Here is a 24,471-nt window from a genome sequence, read left to right on the forward strand (position 1 = left end):
ATTAGCTTGGTAAATATACCAAAATGTATCAAAATAGTATTCTATTTATATAGTTAAAAACATGAACATCTTATTTTACCAAGTGGAAAAAGGGATCTACCAAGAGGAGAGGTTGGGTAGAAAAAATAGTAATACATTTGGAGTAAGATCAATTCACACTTCTAGAGAAGTCTACAGCTGAGTGTTATGGGGAAAGAGGCAAAATGACACTATGGAAGAGTGAGTACAGTTGTTCTTTAACTTATACCAATGACAAAATAGATGTATACGGATTATATGTAAAATATTAGATATAAACTCAAACCTCCTAAAAGTGGACATTATCACGTATTATTTGATATTTATAGTAGCACTTTGGACTAAAATAACTAAATAAAAAGTGCTTTTTCAGAGGCGGGGGATATAGCTCAGTGGTAAGTGCTTGTCTGGAATCTACAAGGCCTTAGTTCAATCCCTGGTGTTGGGTGGGTGCTTCGCATATTTCCGTGCTTACACTTGATTAATTGAGAATTCAATGTAGTATCCTCAGAAATTCAGCCTTGGGGGCATGGCTGAATGTTTTATTGTTCTCCAGGGTTTCATGAGAGAAAAAGAGAGAGAGAAAAAGAGAGAGGGAGAGAGAGAGAGAGAGAGAGAGAGAGAGAGAGAGAGAGAGAGAGAGAGAGAGAAGGGAGTTATTTGTTTGGGGTACTAAGGATTAAAGTTAGGATTGCACACATACCACTCTACCACTAAGCTACATCTACAGTTCCATCTACTTTTTATTTTGAGTTGGGAGTGGGTGTCTCAAAAGGTTGGCTCACTTGAACTTAGAATCTTCTTGTTTCAGCTTTTCAAGTACCTAAGATTATAGGCTTCTCTTAGTAATCTCGTTTTTACATAATAAACCCAAACCAAATTCATACCTATTCCACCAGCCCTGGGGTTAGAAACTAATTTTCATCTTGAATTTATCTAAGCATGCTAACTTAACACATATGAATTCTTAATTTGTAAACCTTCAAGGAATGACTTACAATGTTTTCCTTTGAAAATAAATTCCTCAAGGTGCTAATTTCTAGAGTCTGTACAGAAAGAAATATTAAGGATACAAAATATTCAAAACAGTGCATACACCACCACCACCATCAACAACAACAACAACAAAAGCAACAACAACAACTAGTTCCTGTTCTTAAACACATGGCTTCAGTCCCAGGATACCTAAGCCATCACAAAAATACCAAAGAAAGACATTTGAGGCATGAAGGGGCACCAGGAATACTAAAATGTTTGCTCACTAGGAATTATTCAGTACTATGATATGAACCATAAATCTACCCAAGGAAAGACTCGGGAGAAAATGATATCCAATAAAAGTGAGATAGAAAGTCCTGCAACATACCCTATCAACTGCTTACTCCCTTACACTGCCCTCATTCTAGCAGTGTCTTCTCTATCTTAATATCTCTCTTTACCATACCCAACCAAATCAGTCTGCTTCCATGTAGGAGTAATCTTCTCTCGGTAGTCTGTTTTTATATAATAAATCCAAATCAATTTCATCCATTCATCCATTCTCCCTCCTTCTTTCTCTCTTTATTTTCCTCTTTATACTCTGTGGTCTGTCCCAATGAATTATACTAGAATCTAGTGGTCATTTCTTTGGCCCTTTATTTTCCCATAACATTTATTAATCTCAAATCTTGATCAGGCAACCTCTAAAATAACTCTTTAATTTGACCATGTATATCTACCCCCAATGTATCTTTCGATGAGAGCCATCTTCCTTTAATCTTCCTTTGCTTGATCTGTTTCTCCTTTTGATTTATCTATTATAATGCCCATTACAATAATAAGTGAAATGCAAAGTAGATCATGTAATTCTTCATCAAAACCTCTTCTTATGAAGAGCTATTGATTTCTTTAGATAAGACAAAGTTCCACAAAACTGGACCTTCCCTTATCTCTAGACCAGTCTTAGGTTTCTACTCCTGAGATACAACACCCTGACCAAAAGCAACCTGGAAAGAAAGTTAAATCTTACATCTCTAGCTCTCAGGTCACATTTAATAACTGAAGTAAATCAGGGCAGGAACTCAAGTCAGGAATTTGAAGGCAGGAATGAAAGGAGAGACCATGAAGAGTTGCTGTTTACTAGGTTGTTCTCCATGGCTTATTCGGCCTGCTTTCTTATAGCACCCAAGACCATCTACCTACTCGTGGGTGGCCTGCCCACAATGGGCTGTGCCCACCCACTTCAAATGCTAATTAATAAAATGGCCTACAGACTTGCCTACAGACCAGTCTAATAGAGGTGTTTTTATCTATTATGGTTCCCTCTTCTCAGATAACTCTTGCTTATATCAAGTTGAAAAAAAAAAACCTGTACAACAAGTTTCACCTCTTTCTAGTTCATTGTATCACATTCACATCTAAACTTTATAAGCTCTCAAGCTTTGACTGGCTTTTATATAGTCTTTCTAGTTCAGATTGCTATATTTTTCTTTTAGGACTTCCTAAACCAATGGAGACATCCCTTCTAAGTACAACATCATTTTATAGAATTTGGACCCTCAGTTGCAAATGGTGAAACCAAGTTTAACTAAGTAAAAAGTGCACAAATAGTTTAAATACTAGGTAGCTAACATAATTTCTGGAATAGTTAAAAGATAGAGCTTTAGGAATTAACTGTACAGTTATTTCCTAAGTTCCTCTACACTGTGTCTTAAGTGGTCTCAGGACTATCATGAATGAGCAGAATCTCCAATGAGGCCAGGCACTGGGTGCTACCACCACCCTCTCCTTCTGCCTATACTTGTGTCTGTGCCCCTGTTGCAAGTAAGCTGGGAAAGTTCCTCATATTTTTCTGAGTTCTTGGATTGATTGCTTTACACAGCTTTGCTGTATAAGGAAAAGTTGTCATAACCATTTAAATTTAAATTTAAATTTATCCCTCAGTTTCCTGAAAGTGATATCATTGCTCTCTCTTGTCTATTTTCCTAGGACTTCTGTAGACAGCACATGTCTATCCTTAATAATAGCAGTAGCTTAATATGAGTGTTGACATGTGAATAAAATGGCATTATTTAGTCTCTGAGTGCAGAACAAAAGCAATGGTGAAGACAGTGATGGACAACAGGCAAGCAGTGGTGATAAGCAAAAACATGTAGTGTTTCCTCTTTAATAAGTTCTCAGCTAAAGTTCTCAGCCTTGTTGAAAGGACCTGGATACTGAACTGTGCCAAAGAAGGATAGCAGGATTAAAACATGCAATGACAGCACCTCATATACCTCTAATGTTGTTAACAATAGCTATCTTTTATCAAACAGTGTCCTGTCACCATGACAGTTACAACATAATGATAATGACTGTACTTTCTCTAACCAGGTCTAGATTACTTATAATAAATATATTTTTTAGTAATTGAGTAAATGAATTACAGTGAGGATAACAGCAAAGAAATGGTGAACAGATGTTTACACCAAGAAAGTGTGATGACTGAGGTCAGCTCAGGACTTCATGGCAGGCCCACATGGCTTCTTTTTATCCAACTCATTTCTCCCTCTCCTTTGGAAGGATCCAAGTCTGGAAAACAGCCAAAACACTGTTATGCAAACACCAAGTCCAAATAATGTGCAAGCATCTAAAGTATTGAAAGCCACTTTTGTTACCTTCCATCAGCTGAGGGGTGGAGAGGGTTCTCAGAGCCCCAGGCTCCTCCAATAAGGATTAGATTGCATACAAAAAAGCCCTGGCTAAGAACTTGCTTCCTCATCCTACAGCTGGTACCAAAACTCTCTCTAATCTTCACTGGAAGAAAATGTCTATCCAGTAAGTATCTCTGAGAGAGCTTCTATCATGACTTTGTGATGGTAAATGGAATATTTCAGGATATTGTAGAAAATAGTATTGGGTTATGGTTTGTTTAAGACAGCTCTTGGGCCTAGCTGGAGATACTTCTTCCTGCAGTGAACAGAACATACAAAGTTTATATTTAGATGATGGTGAGATCTGTATGATTTGCAATGGGCCTGGAAGGCAGTTATGAACACATATATGAATTTCATGTCTTGCCTAGTCATTTCCTACCTGTGTGGCTTTGGCAAATTACATATGTTTTTAAGTCTAAACTACTTAATTTTTAAAGGTTTTCCAAATCCAGAAGTGATATCATAATACTATTTATCCTACTGTATTATTGAGAAATTTAAATGTTGTAGTAAAATATGAAATTCTCTTTATAAAGTGCTTAATAATAAGTGCTTGATAAAATGTAGTTAGAATTAGAAGGTCTAGCTAGTTAGGACTGCACTTTAAGAAGATATAAAATGGAAGCAAAGACAAGACATGAGTAGGCACACACAAACAAGTATAGAACCTGAGTCTCTCAATCTTCCTCTTGAAAGAACTATAGCTCTTGAGGATTGGTAGAGACATGAGATGATGGGAAGAACTAAGAGCATAATACGGTGAATAACAAAGGGTGGGGCACCTGACTCTGAATGCTGACCTTATTTTATGTAAATGAACGAGTCCATAAGAAGGTCAGGAGTGCCCCAGCTGGGTGTCTCTAGGCAGGTAGTTCTTGAAAGAATCTTGTGTCACAATTCAGAAATAGAAGTGAACACAGATGAATTAATTGATATGTTTTCAGAAGCATGAAAAACTGCATAAAATAGGATTTGGACAATATGTCCATTTTTATTTAAAGTGTCAAAATTCTCTGTGGCATGAAAGGAAGGGCCTGAGCAACACCTCATAAAATCCTAAGTGGGCTGTGCTGCAGGTGAACTGGAAGGAGTCCTTAAAACACCTTTCTCCAAAACAGAGGCGTCGCCTCTGACCCTCTGGAATACTCTTTGAGAATCAACCTGTGCTTCTTTCTCATAATCCTGCATTTCAGAATTGAACACCCTGCTGGTGGCTACAAGAAACTATTTGAAACTGTGGAGGAACTGTCCTCACCACTAACAGCTCATGTCACAGGTTTGTCTCATTGATCTTAGCTTGCTTATTGATTGTACATTCTAAACTGGCATCTTGCAGTATAGCCTAGGTTAATATAAACCATGACACCTTTCTTGCTTTATCCTGAGTACTAGGTTCAAGCTAACAGAACCTAACTCTTCAGAAAGCTTTCCTTTCTGTCAAGATCATCCTGTATCAGACATCAAGTAAGCAGTAGACAGGAGCCACTGTTAGTATCATCAACTCTGTCCAAAGACCTCATGTGACTCATGCTTTGCTATGTATAACAGGATGCTATGTGAAATGTCAGCAGTTGGGCAAATCTTTTCTCTGTTTTCTGCTCTATAAAAGGCAAGGAGAGCAGTGAACACTCTTCAACTAGATGGTGGCATTACAATATAGGTTTAGTATCAAACATTAGCTTTCAGTAAAAGCAAATATTGTTTTCTAATTTTTATTTGAAGTCTGCTTGGTAGTTGAACTTAATATGTAGGCAACAATCGATTTGTTTTAAAATAAAAACCTGGTAAGGATTGAGCAAACATGAACTTTTCTGGGGATGAGAGAACTGATCAAACCTCATTGTGAAAGATGGAAGTCCCCAATAACAATCTTGGTGCCATTTTTTTTTTTTTGATGAGGAAACAAAAGCTCTTAGAGAAAGCAGGAGAATATTCTGCATCTGAATCCAGGTCCTGACACTTATCCCTGTATCTTATCTGCCACAAAGGGTGAATTTCATAAAGCGTGCTCATTTATATCCCAAGATAAATGGGAGTTTTAGATTTTAAAAACTCAGCCAACATTCTTGCTGCTTCATATAAAAGGTTCTTTCTACATGAGTAGAGTAGTGCACATCTTTAAATTTCAGCATTCAAAACACAGAGGCAGAAGTGTGAGGCCAGCTTGGTCTGTTTAACTGAGGATAGACCATCAAAAAACCCTATCTTAAAAAAATGCATCTTAAAAAAATTGACACCTAGTTTTAATATTTTGATCCATGCTCCTAAAGTCTATCCTTGTACTTTTTAATCCACCAAATTGCATAAGAAAAACTGATGTTCTCTCTATAGGTAAGCTGACAAATAACAAATAGACAGGCACATAGAAAATCTAGTAAGTAGTACCACCTGATCATCTCACTTTGCTGCAGGCAGGATTCCCCTCTGGCTCACTGGCAGTCTTCTCCGATGTGGGCCAGGGCTCTTTGAAGTTGGATCTGAGCCTTTCTATCACCTGTTTGATGGACAAGCCCTTTTGCACAAGTTTGACTTCAAGGAGGGCCATGTCACATACCACAGAAGGTAAGTCCATGACTGACCTCACCAGAGTAGAGCCTATCTCAGTTCTTCTCCTGTTTGAACTTTCACCTTCATGAACCCAGAGAAAACCTCTAAACACATTTCTTTCTTCTTTCTTCATGGTCTAGCCAGGTCTGTATATTTGCACAGCCACCTGAGAATGTTAAAATGAGATAATGGGGTTCAAGAGCTCTGAGACAAACATGGCTATCTTCAAATCCTGAATCCACCATGCACCATTTTGTTTTAAATGATGGCATCTGATAGGGAATTATTGACCTCTAACTATTTTGTCAACTGTAGAATGAAAGAAATGGTAGAATCTACTATAAAGAGTCTACCCATGACTAAATGAGAATGAAATATGTCACTCATAGTAATAGTGCAGTAAAAACAAACACTGCTAGTACTATTGTGACTATTAGACTATTGGGTTATCTAAATTTCTTTCATTTTTTTAGCATCAGAAAGGTCTAAAAAAGAAGCTGGTAAAATGACTCAGAAGGTGCGGGTACATGCCATTAAGCCTTACCCAAATCCAATCCACATATAAACTACCTCTAGCAAGTTTTCCTCTGAACTCTGTATGCATTCTATAGCTCCTGCACATGTTTGTGTGTGTGTGTGTGTGTGCACACACGTGCGCGCGCACACACACACACACACACACACAAATGTTTAAAAAATTATAAGGACTTGAAGAGAGTTGCACAAAAGGGGGAGGGGACAAAATATGTCACAGAAACACTAGATACAGATGTGAAGAGGAGTGAGAGAAGGGAGAAAGACAGAGGGATACAAAGAGAAAATTTTTAGCCTGTTATTTGCTAAAAGGTTAGAGCAATGACTCAACATCCAGAGGACCCAGGATTCAATTCTGAGCACCATGGCAGCTGCTGCTCACAACTGTCTGCAACGCTAGACCAAGGGGATCCGATGTACTTTCTAGCCTCTATGGGTAACAGGCACACATGTATTACACAGACATATGTGCAAGCAGAACACACATACATATAATAATATTAGTAATAATAATTTATTAATAGTAACAACAATAAAGAGTTATTACTAAAGCCATCATTCCAACCCCATAACAACACAGTAAATACCCTGATTCCTGTTTGAATATTCAGGCTTGTTAATGGTATGATTACCATAAATTTCAAGTATTTTGAAGGGACATCAAAGGAAGAGTAAGGGGAAACTGGAAATAGGATTTGAACTGTGGCAAAAGAGAGGAAAGGACTGCCAAGCATAAGTTTTTCTAGGAAAGCAATTTTGGATTTCAGACACAGATTTTATATAACGTCTAATGTGTACTTTCATATACATTCCTCTTTATAAAAGCACAAAATCAAAATTTACTTTACCTTCCATATGGCAAGCCTCAAGTAACATTTTCCAGGTGGTCTAGGAAGTAACTCACAGATAAATCAGCCTGTGAGAGAGATAAAATTCAATAAAAACAAAATTTTAAAATATATAATACATTTTAGAATTAAAGAGAAACACAAGGTCAAACAGATGAAAGAAATACAATCCGTCACACTATGTCCTATAATGTGATGAGCTTCATGTGTGACATAGCCACATGTTCTAGTTTGTTTTCTACTTCTGTAATAAACATCATGACCAAGGACAAGTTGAGTAGGAAAGATGTTTATTTTATCTTTACAATTCATCACCAGGGGAAGCCAAGGCAGGAAGAAATCTGAACATGGAACATAGACCATGAAGGAATATTGTTTACTGCCTAATGTTTTGTGTCTTCTTCTCTTCTTCTTCTTCTTCTTCTTCTTCTTCTTCTTCTTCTTCTTCTTCTTCTTCTTCTTCTTCTTCTTCTTCTTCTTCTTCTTCTTCTTCACCTTTCTCCTCCTCCTCCTCCTCCTCCTCCTCTTCCTTCTCCTCCACCACTGCCACTGCTGCCACCACCTCCTTCTTCTCTCTACCTCTCTCTCCTTTCCTAACCCTTTCTTTTAAAAATGTTTTGTTTATATAATGGATTACAGGGATGGATTTCCATATATATGCCCCAGTACAGGGGAACACCAGGGCCAAAATATTGGGAATGTGTGGGTAGGGAAGTGGGGGGGAGGGTGGGGGGGACTTTTGGGATAGCATTGGAAATGTAATTGAGGAAAATATGTAAAAAAAAATGAAATGATGGGAAGTTGATAATTTGTACTGAATTACAGTACAGCAAATGATGTTTTAAGCACAGTAAACATAATGATTGGGTTATCACTATGATTGGATTCAGTGGGTATCATTATTATTTTTGTTTGATAGTTGTAGAAATGGGGGCCATGGAGGATTAGGAAACTTGTTCTGAATTATATATATATTAAACTACAAAATGAAGCTTCAGAAAATATGACCCCAGAGTCAGTTCTCGTGTGTTCTTTGTACTAAAATTATCCAGTAAAAGGAAAGAAAAGTCTATCCTTAGAACTTTAGGGGAAATACAACATATGCCCTATGCCCAAGAAGCATCTTTTGGTAAACAACAGTCAGGGATGTTTGTACACTGTTCTTGGAGAGATATTGCTTGCTTCTCACTTTGCTGGAGTATTCATAATTTCATGAGATGTCCTGGGGCATAACAAGGTGACATTTCTACTTTTAGTGATTAAAAAAACAAACAAACAGCACAAACACAAATAAAAACACCCCTATATACCATTAAAAATGTTTTGGGAATATTATTTCATGTGTATGTTGCCTGCATGTCTATCTGTGCACCACATTCATGCAGTACCTGCAGAAACCAGAAGATCGTGTCATATCTCCTGGGAGTGGAGTTACAGATAGATGGTTGTGAGCCCAAAACAAGAATGCTGGGAATTGAATCCAAGTCTTCTGGAAGAGCAGTCAATGATCTCAATGGCTGAGCCACCACTTCAGCCTTCAGCCTGTTTTCTGAAGTGGTACCTGTCCAGTGATACCATACACAGTGGGCTGGTCTCGCCTGTATCAATCATTAATTTGTTAAAATGTCCTCATGGACTTACCTACAGGAAATATGATGGAGGCATCTTTTCAATGAAAGTTTTCTTTTCCCCCAAAGAATTCTAGTTTGTGTCAAGTTGAAAAAAACTACTCACCATGATGTGGGGTACTTTTCTTTTTTCTAACTCTGACCAATGTCACAATCACATATATCTACTCATCTTTCGGAGCCTCAGTTTCTCTATCAAACACTTGGTTTTCATCCAATTTGATGAAAACACACTGACTCTCAGCTTCATGTGTCTAGAATGGATAGCCTACTTGTATCCTTTATCCATTTTTCAATGTTCTTCAGATTCATCCGCACTGATGCTTATGTTCGAGCAATGACTGAGAAGAGGATTGTCATAACAGAATTTGGCACCTATGCTTTCCCAGACCCCTGCAAGAATATATTTTCCAGGTTAATGAAACCAAACTACATTTTATATCACCCCTTTTTGTTCACATAGTTTTAAAGTTACTGAACTGCAAAATTCATTTGCTTCTGCAGGTTTTTTTCTTACTTTCGAGGAGTAGAGGTTACTGACAATGCCCTTGTAAATATCTACCCAGTGGGAGAAGATTACTATGCATGCACAGAGACCAACTTTATCACAAAGATTAACCCAGAGACCTTGGAGACAATTAAGCAGGTAGGATATTGTGCTTAGGAGACATTACTCAAGCACATAAAATTGAGAACTTAGAATTAAAACATTAGGATAAATTTGACAGAACAGATGAGCTAGAATAAATTTTGACTCCTTGCTAGTCCCCAACTATGAGATATTTAACATAGGATGAAATTTTTTCTTAATCCATGACATTTGAAATACATAGTTGGGAGGAAAACATTAAAGCAACTTACATTTGTTCATTTGTAAATATTTTCTGAGACCTTCCTATGTATTAAAACTTCTGTAAGATACAAGAGATAACACAGCACTGTCTCTGACCCTTCAAGTATAATAGGCTAGCTTGAATCTGGTGTATAACAGTCTTAAAAGTAACAGCTAATAGCCGAGCATGGTGGCGCATGCCTTTAATCCCAACACTTGGGAGGCAGAGACAGGTGGATTTCTGAGTTTGAGGCCAGCCTGGTCTACAAAATGAGTTCCAGGACAGCCAAGGCTATACAGAGAAACCCTGTCTTGAACCCCCCACCCAAAAAAAACACAAAAAAAACAAACAAACAAACAACAACAAAAAAAAACCTATTAATGTTGAAAACCTGCTGTTGGTGGTTCTAAGCAACTTTGTTGCACCAATTTGGCCCTTTTTAGAGATATTTATTAGAAATAAAGCAATATTTTAAATAAATATCAAAATATTGGAAAATTAAACACTTTGCACTTTTCATGAATAATACTTAAAATAGAGACAATCTCAACCATTATGTATCATCATATGTTTGCACAGTATTGTGTTTTTAGTAAACTTAACTTCTAGATGGGAAAATCAAAGAGGCACACTATAGCAGGATTCAGAAAGTGATAAATCTTTTAAGAAAATGTAAAACTAAAGAAAACAGATACAAAAGTGTGCCTCAAGGCAGTTGTTTAGGGTGAAAAAAGATGAAATCAGAGTTTAAACTCTTGCATTTCATCTGGATACATGTAACTTCCGTGAATTTGGTCAAAGAATATTCTAGATTGAGGGATTGCATGATCGAAGTCACAGAAATGGGAAAAAAGTGGACATTTTTGCAGAAATTGAGAATAATCTTTTTATGCTAAGCCTGCAGCAATTCTCTGTGCAAGCTTTAGACAGGAAATGGCTGTTCAATGTAAGCTGACCCACGCACTGAAAAGGCTTGATGATCCTGACTTTGTCTTCTAAATATTAGAAATGTCCTTGATCACTATGATTTTCAAAAATGACTCTGATATCTCAGGTAGGGAACAATAACACTTTAAACTGAGAACTAATAATCTAGAAGTGTAGATGGTTTAAAAGGGAGCAGTGGGACACACTAGGGTGAAACTGAAAGCTGGAGTACTAAGCTATAAATTTGAAATAAACTGTTTTTCTAATTGAAAGCTACTGAAAGTCTTTGCTCAAAGAAATTTTGCAAGCAGTTATACTTTAAGGTGTTTACTTGGGAATGGGAAGCAATAAGGGCTAAATAGGGGACCAGTCATGGAAACCAGGACTATAAGGAATATTAATGTAATGTTTATTTCAAATAGTTAGAATAAAGGAATTTAGATATTCTGCCATTATTTTATTGATCTCAACCTCAATGCCCAGTATTAGTTTATTGACCTCAACCTATACCCAGTGTCGAAATCATAAGTGTGCAACTGAAACTGAAAGTATCCTCAAGATTCATCTTTCATTCCACAGGTTGATCTTTGCAACTATATTTCTGTCAATGGTGCCACTGCTCATCCACATATTGAAAGTGATGGAACAGTTTACAACATTGGCAATTGCTTTGGGAAAAATTTTACAGTTGCCTACAACATTATTAAGATCCCTCCACTAAAAGCAGGTGAGATTGTAATCTTCCCTCCAGTAGGAGAAAAAGGTGTTCTATCATTGACAAAAGGTTGCTGGAAATATCAGATCTAGATCATAGTATCAAAATTACTCTCAAATTTAATAAGACTTCCTCTCATTTGTATCCTACCAGGTGACTAATGTCAAAAAGCACAATAGTAAACAATTAGAAAACTCGAGAAAGCAAGAAGCCAAGTTCTGTTCTACAATGTTTCAAAATTTAGTTACATCAAATGTAAATTTGATAAATTTAATTCTATCAAATATTTATTGAGCCCTTATTCTTATGCCAAGAAAAATCTGGAGTTCCTCTTTATATTGAATGACTGAAAATTTGGGGGAGTGAGGCCATTGACATTATTTAAGAAGTCATTCACATTATTTTCTCATCTGTGAACTTTAGTATGCCTAGTATTTATTGGACAGAGCTGTTGATATTGCTCATCCATACTATAGTTCTAAGGAACTTTGTAATACCAGAGGGCACTTTGCCTACACTAAAGCACTGCTTTACTTCCTTGGACTTAAACCTAAACTCTATTTGCTGTAAAATGTGACCCTATAGTACTCTTCCCTGTGCACTTTTTCAAATATGCTGCTTTTTGGATTTCCCTAGGTTAGTGTAGCTTCACAATGAAGAGAAGTCATCAAAATGTGGGCAGATCTGGAAAACAATACTGCCTTCTTATGTAGAACTATTTGGTGCTCCTGGGATAGGAAAGAGCCCTCTTCTTCGAAGAGAATGAAACTGTTTCTAATTGTAAATAGCAGGCTGAAGGGAAAAAAGTTTATTGAAAATACAATATCCAGGCTAGGACCAATCAGAAAAGAGAGGAAGTCCTAAGGGCTTCCAAGAGCCTATTAAAAGTCCTACCACAAACCAAAGATTGGATTCCAACCTCTGGAGTCTCTTCTATACCCTCAATAGGAGTAGATTGCCTGTTAAAATGGAGTTTTAGGAGTTTGTTCTTTAATTCTATCTGTGTCTGGTGCGTATTTTTTCCAATATCAGCCCATAACTTCCTTCCATTCCATCAGGTGCCCTCAGATCTGTACCTATTACTTTCTGTCCAGAACCCTCAGCTGCTGCTTTCTTGTCCTCCGTCTCATTCTCTAGCTAACAATGGCTCCCTGCTCTCCACCTGTCACTACATTTTCCTAAGTGTGTCTTCTTTCTAAGACATACAATTATTTGTCCTTACCCCAGAAGGAACTTGGTGGGACCCTTAGGTAACCACCTCCTTAACAACATGAAATTCTACTAGAATATACCACTAACTGAGAAGATGAAAATGAGCTCTGAAAAATCCACATCTGAAGATGTATTTTTGCTTATATAAGCTGTTTGAGTGTTTTACATGATGAAGTAGGAAGAAAAAGAAGAGGAAGAAGAAGAGGAGGAGGAGGAAGGAGGAGGAGGAGGAGGAAAAGTTGTTGTTCGACAGCCTTTAAACCACTTTATTTCAGACAAGGAAGATCCAATAAACAAGTCAGAAGTTGTTGTACAGTTCCCCTGCAGTGATCGGTTTAAGCCATCTTATGTACACAGGTAATTTAAAGGGCAGCTTAAACTTAAAGATGTCCCTTGCCTACCTTTGATACCAACCCTGATTTGGAAAGTCTTTGTAGAAAACTAAGTTTAAATCCAATTAATTCCATATAAGCACTGTAAATCTGAGTAACTAAATATACTTTGTGTAGACATCTACCCACCCATAACTGAGAACTAGCTCTTCCATTCACAAGCCCATTTGTGTTTTTGAACAGTTTTGGTCTGACTCCCAACTATATCGTTTTTGTGGAGACTCCAGTCAAAATTAACCTTTTCAAGTTTCTTTCTTCGTGGAGTCTTTGGGGAGCCAACTACATGGACTGTTTCGAGTCCAATGAAAGCATGGGGGTATGTCTGATTCATTTGTTACATTGTGATTCTAAGGAAAGTGTTTTATAATTTTTTTCCTTAAAATTTATCAAAACATTTCCTTACTTTTCCAGGTTTGGCTTCATGTTGCTGATAAAAAAAGAAGAAAATGTTTCAATAACAAATACAGGACTTCTCCTTTCAATCTCTTCCATCATATCAATACTTATGAAGACAATGGATTTCTGATTGTGGATCTCTGTTGCTGGAAAGGGTAAAAAAATATGTTGAATAAAAGTCCCATCACCAATTTCTTCTGGAAACAAAGTGCCTTAATGCAAGTCTTTGTTGTTAAATGTGAATCACATATAAAAAGGGAAGTGCTATGAAATAGCAAAATGTATGATAGTGACCAGAGAGTTTAGAAAATCAGAGGCAGACTAACCATCAGAACTAGAGTTAACACTGAAAACCAACTTGATCTGAACCAGGCCTAAAAATGGAAACTTCTTGAGGTCTGTAAAGTGCCTTGAATCCTTCCTCATTCTGAATAATAGAAACAGAAATGCTATTCTCAGTCTAGTCATTAAAAATACATTGACTCCTAAAGACACAGAGTGGAGACAATGGAACAGAACAAAGAGTATGTAAAGCTGCTGTAAATCTCCATGAGGTAAGCCTTTTTATTTTCCCTCACTGAGTAGGAGGAGGAAATGACTCTGACACTATTTCTGTCAATAACAGTCTGGGTTGTGGCCTAAGGAACAATCAGATATATGTGCTTTCAAAGTCTTGAATCACCTCTAAAATTGGTTAGGTGTGGTGATGCATGCCTTAAATCCCAACAGTGGTAGAGTGCTTGCCTAGCAAGCACAAGACTCTGGGTTCAGTCCTCAGCTCTGGGGAAAAAAAAAGACAAAATCCCAACATTTGGGAGGAAGAGGCAGGAAGATCTGAAGTTCAAGGTCAGCCTATGCTACATTAGACCTTTTTTCATTATTTGCAATTGTGTTCATGTTTGACTTGTTTTCACAGGTTTGAATTTGTTTATAATTACTTATATTTAGCCAATTTACGTGAGAATTGGGAAGAAGTAAAAAGAAATGCTATGAAGGCTCCTCAGCCTGAAGTCAGGAGATATGTACTTCCTTTGACAATTGACAAGGTAACTTTCTATACATGAGTGTTTCAACTCACTTGGAAACTATCCTGTTTATACATATAATCCTGAAATTTCAGATGTAGGAGGAGTTTTTAAATACCATAATTAAACCTCTTATTTTACAAATGACGAAACTGAAGCTCAAAAGAATGGTGTGATTTAGAAAGGGTGACTTCCACAGAGCCAAGATGATATGTAGTTTTCTTGATCTCAAATTCTGTGCCCTTTTTATTCATAAAATCCCTTTAAAATCATACTTCACTAATAACTACAGACCCAGTGATTCTCATCCTCCTTTGATAGTTGTACAAATATCCTAAATAATTTCAAATTCTGGAAAAATAAAGGATCAGAAAGCAGGTCCTCAATCCATTGGCATAGGAAATACGTTTTTCTATAAATTTGAAAATGACATTAGACAGCAAAAATAATTAATACTATTAGATAGTTGCTGGAGGAGTTTATAATATTCCTCTGAAGATTTTTTAACTGAAATAAATGCAGTAGGTACACTGGTAAGAGAAATAACATTTAAAATTACTAATATATAAATAAGAACCCTAAAAAACATGAACCTCAAAGTTGAGGCTTAAATACTCTTTTGATAAAGTAAATACGAACACTATAGAGGAGGAGTGATTGTCTAAGGAAACTAATAACCTGGAGAGTAGATGGTATTTGAAAAAAAGGTCCTCTAGGCCCCAGGTGTGTTTTCCTCTTTGATGTAAGTGTAATATTCCTTTGAAAATTAATGATTTGAAGGTCACCATGAGACTCTCCAACTAGACAATGTGACTAAGACAAAAGCCACTCTGATCCTGCTGTTACCAATCTATAAAACACAGTAGGATTCTACACCATTAGTGAGTCTCCACTACCATTAAGAAATTATGCCTTACGGGCTGGTGAGATGGCTCAGTGGGTAAGAGCACCCGACTATTCTTCCAAAGGTCCGGAGTTCAAATCCCAGCAACCACATGGTGGCTCACAACCATCCGTAAGGAGACCTGGCGCCCTCTTCTGGAGTGTCTGAAGACAGCTACAGTGTACTTACATATAATAAATAAATAAATCTTTAAAAAAAAAAAAAAAGAAATTATGCCTTAACTTTATATGCCCCAGTACAGGGGAATGCCAGGGCCAAGAAACGGGAGTGGGTGGCGTAGGGGAGCAGGGCAGAGGGAGGGTATAGGGAACTTTCAGGATAGCATTTGAAATATATATAAAGAAAATATCTAATAAAAATAAATTTAAAAAGGAAATTATGCCTTTTAAAGGGGACTTTGTGACTAAAAAGCAGATCTAGAATCAGGAAACCTGGTTCTCATGAATATTTGGAAGATTAGCTTTATGGACCCCCAAAACCATCTCTTTGTCTCTACATTTTTGTCTTTTCAGTGTTTTAGAATAACATCAGCAATATCCCGAATTTTTAGTGAAATAGAAATACTAGTCAACGCTGGCGCATGCTTTTAATCCCAGCACAAAAAAAAAAGGCAGAGGCAGGCGGATTTCTGAGTTCGAGGCCAGCCTGGTCTAAAAAGTGAGTTCCAGGACAGCCAGGGCTATACAGAGAAATCCTGTCTCGAAAATAAAACCAAAAAAAAAAAAAAAAAAGAAATACTAGTCAAAACCAAGAAAAACATACTTTTCCATGTAAACAATGAACACCCACTTTTTCTGTCTATATACTACCTGCTTCGACAAAAGGTGTTGAAGTAAATACATTGAACTAAAAACTTAAATCAGAGGCAGTTGAAAGCAAACATAACTTAGAACTTGATCCTTTTGCCTTTAAGCATATCTGCAAACTAATAAAGAATAATAGTTGAGTGAAATTGGGCTTCTTAGGGGAAAAAAGAACTTCTACTAAGACAAAGAGTTGTATTTAAAGGAAAAATAAAAAGCAAATGGGATTTAACATAGAAATATAACAAAATCCTTGGGATGCTTTATTGAAAGCAGAGGAGAGGTGGTAGTTTGTAAGAACAGCTGGAAAGAACGATTGGAGTGAAAGAGATTATAAATGGGCTTTCTTTACCAGACTCTAAATAACATATAATTGGTAAGAGATTATTGAGGAAGTTTAAGTGTGTATGGTGTGTGTGTATGACATGGGTCCCTCTGGAAATGGTGTAGAGAACATATTGGGCAATAGAGAATCTAAAACTAAACTCTCTTTTAGAATATAAATGTTCTTCTGCAATTTCAGTGCTCTTTCAATCCCATTTACTCCATGTTTTAGCTGTGCCTTTTATATTGCAATGTGACCTGTTAGTGCAGTATTAAAAGTGATAATTTCTCCTTCATCCTGGTTAGCTTTCAAATAAATGAAACAGGGACTATAAGATTTATTTAATCAAGCTTTATGGCACAATAACTGAGCAGTATTAATCTATTTTAATGCTCTAAACGAAACTGGCTACCTTACAGCCAAAATACCAGAGACACTTGCATTTCTGTATTGATATGGCTTTCCCTGCTCCAGATGTGTTCCTATGGTATCTCCTGATCCCTCCTCTAATGGCAAATCCTCCCTTACTCTCTCCCTTTCCTCTAGCTGGAATTAGCAGTACAGAAATACTCTCTACTCTGCTCACCTATTGGCTGATCAACTTTTATTGACAAACCAGAGAATAAATGGGGAACAATGTTTATATAACATTGAAACCAGAGATTTTTAGTATAAGCATTACAATGTTATGTCTGGATTGCAACCAGATATGAGGGCAGAGAAATCAACATTTGAATAATACAAGAATAATATTTACATAATGTACAATAACATGATGCCCACAGCTGCCTGCCCTGCTATCATTCCTACTATAAATTTCCTTCCATTGAACATACCATTTAATATCCTTTATGACCTAGAATACTCACTTTCTTTTCTCACTCAAGTCATTTTGCATGATCAACAATTATGAACAACATCCGTGTAGATAATCATTCTTTATCAAACTTGTCAAAATCATACTGTAGTTCAATTAGATTATCTATTTTCTCCATATTTATACCTTTTCATCTAAATTTAAATGTTGCGAACACAGTCATGATAGTTGGTTCAATTTTAAATATCTGACCACAAATCTAACTGATTCGTTTCCTAACTTCCTATATTACCTTACTTTGCTAGTTAAATATTCCAGATCTTCCTCTCCTCTATCATACCTCCCACTTTTAGAGCGTCATATGTAATGATGATGATGATGATGCTTTCTCCTCATCTGAAATAAAATGAAAGTATTCAGAAAAGAATCAAAGATTCCTTCTGTCTAGTCTACCACTCACTTTGAATATCTATCTTCCTAAGCAAAGCTAATCTTTCTCATCCTTGCAGTTGATACATTGGTCTAGCAATCTCCTCCTTTCCTTTCTCCCTCCCAGATCTTCCTTCCTTAGAGAACCAAGTCCTTTCAACTCATTTTGCCTTAACAAGCTTCCACTACCTATCTTTCTTTTGCTGAAAGACTCTATAACTCAGTCAATGGCTCCTATAGTATATTTTTGTGTCCTCATTGCTTCAACAGTTTACTTTAAAGTAGTCTGTATAACATCTCTTCCTGTTTCTGAATCTCAAGGTTCAAGTTATCAACCACTACCACCAATTTTCAATATAATAGAAAGCAACAAAACCTAAAGCTGCACCTAATCAAAAACTGTACCACCTGTAATAGTTTTAACCATTGTGGGACAATACCAGCCTTTATTCATATCAGACAACATAGTGCTGGGCTTGCTATCTCTCTCACTTCCAAACACTTCACCAGGAAACTCTCAACTCCATCCCCCCCCCCCCCCCCCCCCGTCTCACTGATTGCAGTATTACCAATCCAACTAGAATCATTTTCTCTAGATTGGACTACTATAAAACAAAGTAGTTTTACTGAATCTAATATTGCAATTTAACTTCAATCCCCAAAACAAATACCCAACTGTAGATTCAACAAAGCAGAGTGATTTCTTTAAGAATAATTCAGTGTCTTCTTTGCCTACTCAAAATCCTTATATAGTTTTTCCTCATTTATCCACAGTGAAAGCCCAGGTCTTCACAATAACCCATGTGCCTTACAAAATCTAAGTCCATCAAATCTCCACAAACTTCTGTACTTTACCACCACAGTTATCCTTGGTACTCCTGAAACGTACTTGGTGCCATTCTCCTAGATTAGAACAGTTTTTCCCTCTCTGCTTGAGTGCATTGCAGGTTTCCTCATCTAAGAGTTTTGTATCAAATGCCACTTTTACAAAGAGACTTACTCTGACCCCATGTTAAAATTTCAACCCACAAATTCCTCACTCTTTGAATCCCCTTGTTATTCTATTGTTATTTCTATATTCATGGTACACTGTACACTTTATTAAGTATATTTTCTAATCTCCAAATAGAACATAAGCTTTACTGACCCTCAATAATAAGAAAGTATAATATATGATCCAGAAGTATTTCCCACTGTTTTCATGAAATCATATAAGGTGTGAGTGTGTGTGTGTGTGTGTGTGTGTGTGTGTGTACCATTACATGTATATAATAGGAGATAAATGCCTTTTTAAAAATCTTGTCTAGTAGGTTTTTTGTTTGACAATATAATTACATGTCATTTTTATATATCCTTGCTAGAAAATAATAAATACTTTATACTCAGGCAGTTGACAGCTGTTCTTCAGAAACTATAATTTTTTTAAAAAAGGACCAATTTTCACAGGGTCTTTCCTCAAACCCTTAACTTTTGTCTGAGAACAGCTTCATCTCACTGATGAAGAACTTGAGTCACTAAGATCCTCTGTGACTTGCCCATGGGTATGAGTTCCTAACTCAGCTGCTGGCCAAGCAGGCGGTTTGTTAAGACAGGGATGGAGGCACACCCTAGCTCTGTAACTTTGACATAATGCTTCATCTGAGGCTAAATTTCCTCATGTGTAAAGTGGGAGAAAGACAGGTCTTACCTGCTGTGATAACCAAATGAATATGATCTATATCAAATGGATTGCACAGTGTCTGGCATCTAGATAAAAACTGCTGCTACTGTTCATTAACATCGTTATAGTGATGTATCAGTGTTCTGTGTTCAGGTGGTATATAAAAGGAATTGTCAGACAGAAACTGACTAGTTGGCTGTTTTGCCAGTCCTCTTTGATGGTATGTGTTGGGTGTGATTATAATAACTCTGTGTGTGATGTCAACACTTCCTTATTGCCTTTCCTTCATGTTCCCAGTCCTGTTTTCCTTTTGACTGAATTTCCTTTTACCATTGTATGTGTAGGTTGTAGTCAGGTCTGCGCTGACATTTCCTCCATTGCTCTCTTCCCTGCTATTTCCCAACATGGAACCATACATTCAGAGTCTTCATAAACTCTGAATGGATAGAAGCAGGAAGCCATCTCCATACTTCTAGGCTGTGGCTTGATCCCCACAGTTTGGCTTTCTCTGGTTTAGGTTCTAGTCTTACCAGGGAATCAAAACTTCAGCTTTTTACTGTCTCAGAGACACTCTTCCAACCACACCTGCTTATTCACAAGTATAAGTATGCTAAGCATGCTAAGTAGTTTTATTACTATTACTCCCTGGACAGTATTTATTTTTTCCTGAATTTTAAAGTCCTGTTCTCATTCTTATCTGAAGTTAAATTTCAACTACAGGTTGTTCTCAGGCTTTGTCTTTTTCTGACTGCTTAAAACAAACAGAAACTTTTCTCCACCTACTTGACATTGACATTTTTTCTACCTTGTATTATGAGCCCACTGTTATGCCCTGTTCTTCCTACCCATAGGTGTCACCTAAGTTCTCGTTTATCCCACAATATTACAAAATCCCTTGATTATAATGCTTTCATGTTGTTTCTTAAATTACACACACACACGCACATTCACAGGCACACACATACACAGAGACACACAACATGGGCCAGTTCAACCCTTTTTATAGCTGTCTCCCTAACACCTAATATAACCCATAATCTATAGGAGATGCTCAATAAGTTCTTGTGAAGTAATCAGATGACCAAGATGCTTTCAGTCATGCCAACTGCATTTGTAATGCTGAATATTTAGACAATTGGAGAATCCCTAAATAGCCTTTCCCCTCCTAGTACCTAGCATGGTGCACAGCACACAAGTTAGTGATTAAGCAACTGGCTTGCCTGACTGATTGGCTGCATGAAAGAATAGACTTTTAGGACAGGACAATGTCACATGCCACCTATTCTGAAGTCTAAGACCATTATCAAGGATTTTAAGCTAATCAATATGGTTGTCACATTAAAGACAGACATTTAACCCTGAACAATATGGCCACTACAGTAGCCAGTCTCCTTGTCTGATTGTTGTTGTTGTTGTTGTTGTTGTTGTTGTCCCTTAAATGGTGACCTCTGAAAAGAGGAGAAAAAGTTTGGGAAGTCTGCATTTACAGATACTTGAATTTCTTTCCCTTCTCACTGTGGTCTCTGCTATCTTCTTTCTTAGGTCGACACAGGCAGAAATTTAGTCACACTGCCCCATACAACTGCCACAGCCACTCTGCGCAGTGATGAGACCATATGGCTGGAACCTGAGGTTCTCTTTTCAGGGCCTCGTCAAGGTAAGATGATCTAGTAAAAATCTGAGGAGGGGATCAATGATCTACTTAAAGATATTGAATTTTCCTCTACCTGTGTTCTGTTTTAAAGCCTTTGAATTTCCTCAAATCAATTACCAGAAATTTGGGGGGAAACCTTATACTTATGCATACGGACTTGGGTTGAATCACTTTGTTCCAGACAAGGTAATAAAGCATCTTACTAACATCCAATAAATCTTTGAGTCATATGCTAGTCAAGTAAAGCAGTTCATTAACTATCCAATTGCTTTTTCTTGGTCATAAGCAGCTCTGTAAGCTGAACGTCAAAACTAAAGAAATCTGGATGTGGCAAGAGCCAGATTCTTACCCATCTGAACCCATCTTTGTTTCTCAACCAGATGCTCTGGAAGAAGATGATGGTAATGGAAGCAATGAGTGTGTCTGGACTTTGCTTTATATTGAAATTCAGTGTGTTCTCTATTAGGAAAGGGGTTGGGCTGATTATTTACTAACTTTCAAATGGTGGTTCTTAAACTGAATGGAACTGCACCAGAATTGAATTTCTGTGGTCAGGTCTTGTAGATCACTACTAGAAAAAACAAAATGCAACCAACCAAAACAAAACCAAAAACAAAACACCACAGTAAAACACCTTCTGCAGCATAGTGAAGCTCTGAATGGAAGGGATAAGAAAAGGCATAACAGCAAGAATTCTAATCGCCTTTCTTCAGCAAACTATATTTTTGAATAAGCAGATGGAGTTCTAAGAAGGGAAATAAAATATTATAGCAGATCAATGAATGTGCATGTCTGGGACTCTAGTGCTCATTTGTTTGTTTTGGTAAGTTGAGGCTAAGCAAGAACCAGAGCCACAGCATATAATAAAGCAACTGCATTACATAGCATCAGTCTTGATTAAGCATTACTGCTAGGAAGCCTAGAAAGCTAGATCAGTGTAAGAGTACTGCTTGCTCTTGTTGAAGACATGGTACAACTCCCAGCACCCACATTATAGCTCACAACCAGCTGTACCTTCAGCTTCAGGTGATTCAGATGGTACACAGGCACTTACGCAAACAAAATGACCATACACATAAAAATATTAAAAGAATTTAAAAACATTAATGCAAGGACAGGAGAATGTATTACATTCTGTAGGCTTAAAGTTTTAAAATATAGGAAAACATAGAAGAATTATAAATAATTTGGGTGGCCATTTTTAATAAGTGGTTTTATATTCACACCACACATTGAAAAGTATAAAAGTTAGGTTTTCATTATATTTGAAAGAAGTAAACTTACATATAAGTCTTGAAATTTATAGTTATAACACACTCTTCTGCTTTAGAAGTTTTAAAGTGTACATTTTTATTAGTCATAACTTATATTAAAGATAAGAACATAGATCTGCTCCCTTAGTCAACATTGATGAGTTAGTACTTAGATCTGGTTGTTGTAATAAGAAACTGTGGTGTCTTATTACAGACAAGGTCACACTCCCTTCCTGAGGATAGTGCTAGTCCAGGAAGAAAGGGTTTAAAGTATTCCTTCAAGCCGTCACACAGCCAGGTTATTAAAAAGCCAAACAGCTGGGCAATGATGGCGCTTGCCTTGAATCCCAGCACTTTGGAGGCAGAGGCAGGTGGATTTCTGAATTTGAGGCCAGCCTGGTCTACAAAGTGACAGCCTGGTCTCCAGGACAGCTAGGGCTACACAGAAAAACTCTGTCTCAAAAAAATCAAAAAACAAAAAAACAACAACGAAAAAAAAAACAGAATCACAATAAGTCACGTGGTTTTCTATGTGACTATTATTTCTATGTGATTTCTATTTCTTAATGTAATAGCACCTTACTACCTATATAATTTCAATGTCAGATAATCATAAAACCTGACTTTAAAATCTCAAAACTGCCTTAATTAACAGGTGTGGTTCTGAGTGTGGTGGTGAGCCCTGGGGCAGGACAAAAGCCTGCATATCTCCTGGTTCTGAATGCCAAAGACTTGAGTGAAATTGCCAGGGCTGAAGTGGAGACTAATATCCCTGTGACCTTCCATGGACTGTTCAAAAGATCATGAACATATTCCAGGTCAGCAAAAATGGCTCTGTGAGTAATCACTTACTGTCAGGCCTGAAAACCTGAGTTCAATCTCTATGATCCACATCATGAAAGGACAGAACTTACTCCTGGAAGTTGTCCTTTCATCTCTACACACACATTACAGAACACATATATACATTATAATAAATAAATGTAATTTTTATTTAAAAATACAGAAAATCATCAACAATATTCTAGCAAGACATGTTTCTAATGGCAAAACCAAGAAGACTAGCTAGCTCCAAATCTATAATTAAATTCTGTTTTGTTTTGGATTTTTGTTTTTTTGTTTTTGTGTTTTTAGGGACTGGAGAGATGGCTCAGCAGTACAACACTGACTGCCCTTCTACAGATCCTGTGTTCAATTCCCAAAGATCACCTGGTGACTCACTTCCATCTGAGATGGAATCCGATGCCCTCTTCTGGTGTGTCTGAAGACAGCTAAAGTGTACTCATATATACATATGATAAATAAATCTTAAAAAAAAAAAAAAAAAAAACAGAAAAAGAAAAAAATTCTGTTTATTTCATCTTGCTGTCCATCATGGTTTTAAGTCAAAGATGTACTCAATTTTGCAGTGTTTTTCAGAAATTTCTGAGTTGGACAAGTGGTTCCTTAAAAAATTAAGTGATTATGAAAGAAAAAAATTACTGAACTCTTCCTGAACTCTTCAACTCAGAGTCCTCTTACCCCTCCCATCTAGAGACTGTTCCCGGAACACTCCTGAACTTTTTACCCCAGAGTACATTCCTGAACTCTTCACCCCAGAGTCCGACCCCCCTCCCAATTGAAAACTGTTCCAAGAACATTTTTTAAATAAGGGTCTCTTGGAACAAACCCAGTCCAACCCCTCCCAACTGAAGACTGTTCCAGGAACATTCTTGAGATAAGAGTTTGAACAAACCTCAGAATACATTGCCAAAATATAGGACACGACCCCTAGGTTATGGAAAGCCCCTTGGAAAAACTCTTGGCAAAACCCCTTGGTGACGTAAACTTGTACTTTCCCTGCCCTGCTCCCCCCCTTGGCTGTTTCCTATAAAAGC

At 37.1% G+C, this 24,471-nt stretch overlaps 1 protein-coding gene across 2 annotated transcripts; it reads left to right on the forward strand.

Moving 5' to 3' along the window:
- Positions 1 to 3,754: 3,754 nt before the first annotated feature.
- Positions 3,755 to 23,904, forward strand: Rpe65 (retinoid isomerohydrolase RPE65). 2 transcript variants are annotated; one of them, XM_021158472.1, is made up of 15 exons: positions 3,755 to 3,813; positions 4,886 to 4,968; positions 6,104 to 6,254; positions 9,556 to 9,663; positions 9,754 to 9,895; positions 11,589 to 11,736; positions 13,212 to 13,293; positions 13,512 to 13,644; positions 13,740 to 13,879; positions 14,641 to 14,770; positions 21,230 to 21,344; positions 21,433 to 21,527; positions 21,631 to 21,742; positions 23,250 to 23,412; positions 23,738 to 23,904. In XM_021158472.1, the coding sequence occupies exons 1-14, from the start codon at positions 3,803 to 3,805 to the stop codon at positions 23,399 to 23,401; spliced, it is 1,602 nt and encodes a 533-aa protein (XP_021014131.1). In that variant the 5' UTR covers positions 3,755 to 3,802; the 3' UTR covers positions 23,402 to 23,412; positions 23,738 to 23,904. The 2 variants fall into 2 exon arrangements, with proteins under 2 accessions (XP_021014131.1, XP_021014130.1); XM_021158471.1 differs by lacking the exon at positions 23,738 to 23,904 and adding an exon at positions 23,623 to 23,634.
- The last annotated feature ends 567 nt before the right edge of the window (positions 23,905 to 24,471 follow it).

Source organism: Mus caroli, chromosome 3 (genome assembly GCF_900094665.2).
Source record: "Mus caroli chromosome 3, CAROLI_EIJ_v1.1, whole genome shotgun sequence".
NCBI classification, from domain to species: Eukaryota; Metazoa; Chordata; class Mammalia; order Rodentia; family Muridae; genus Mus; species Mus caroli.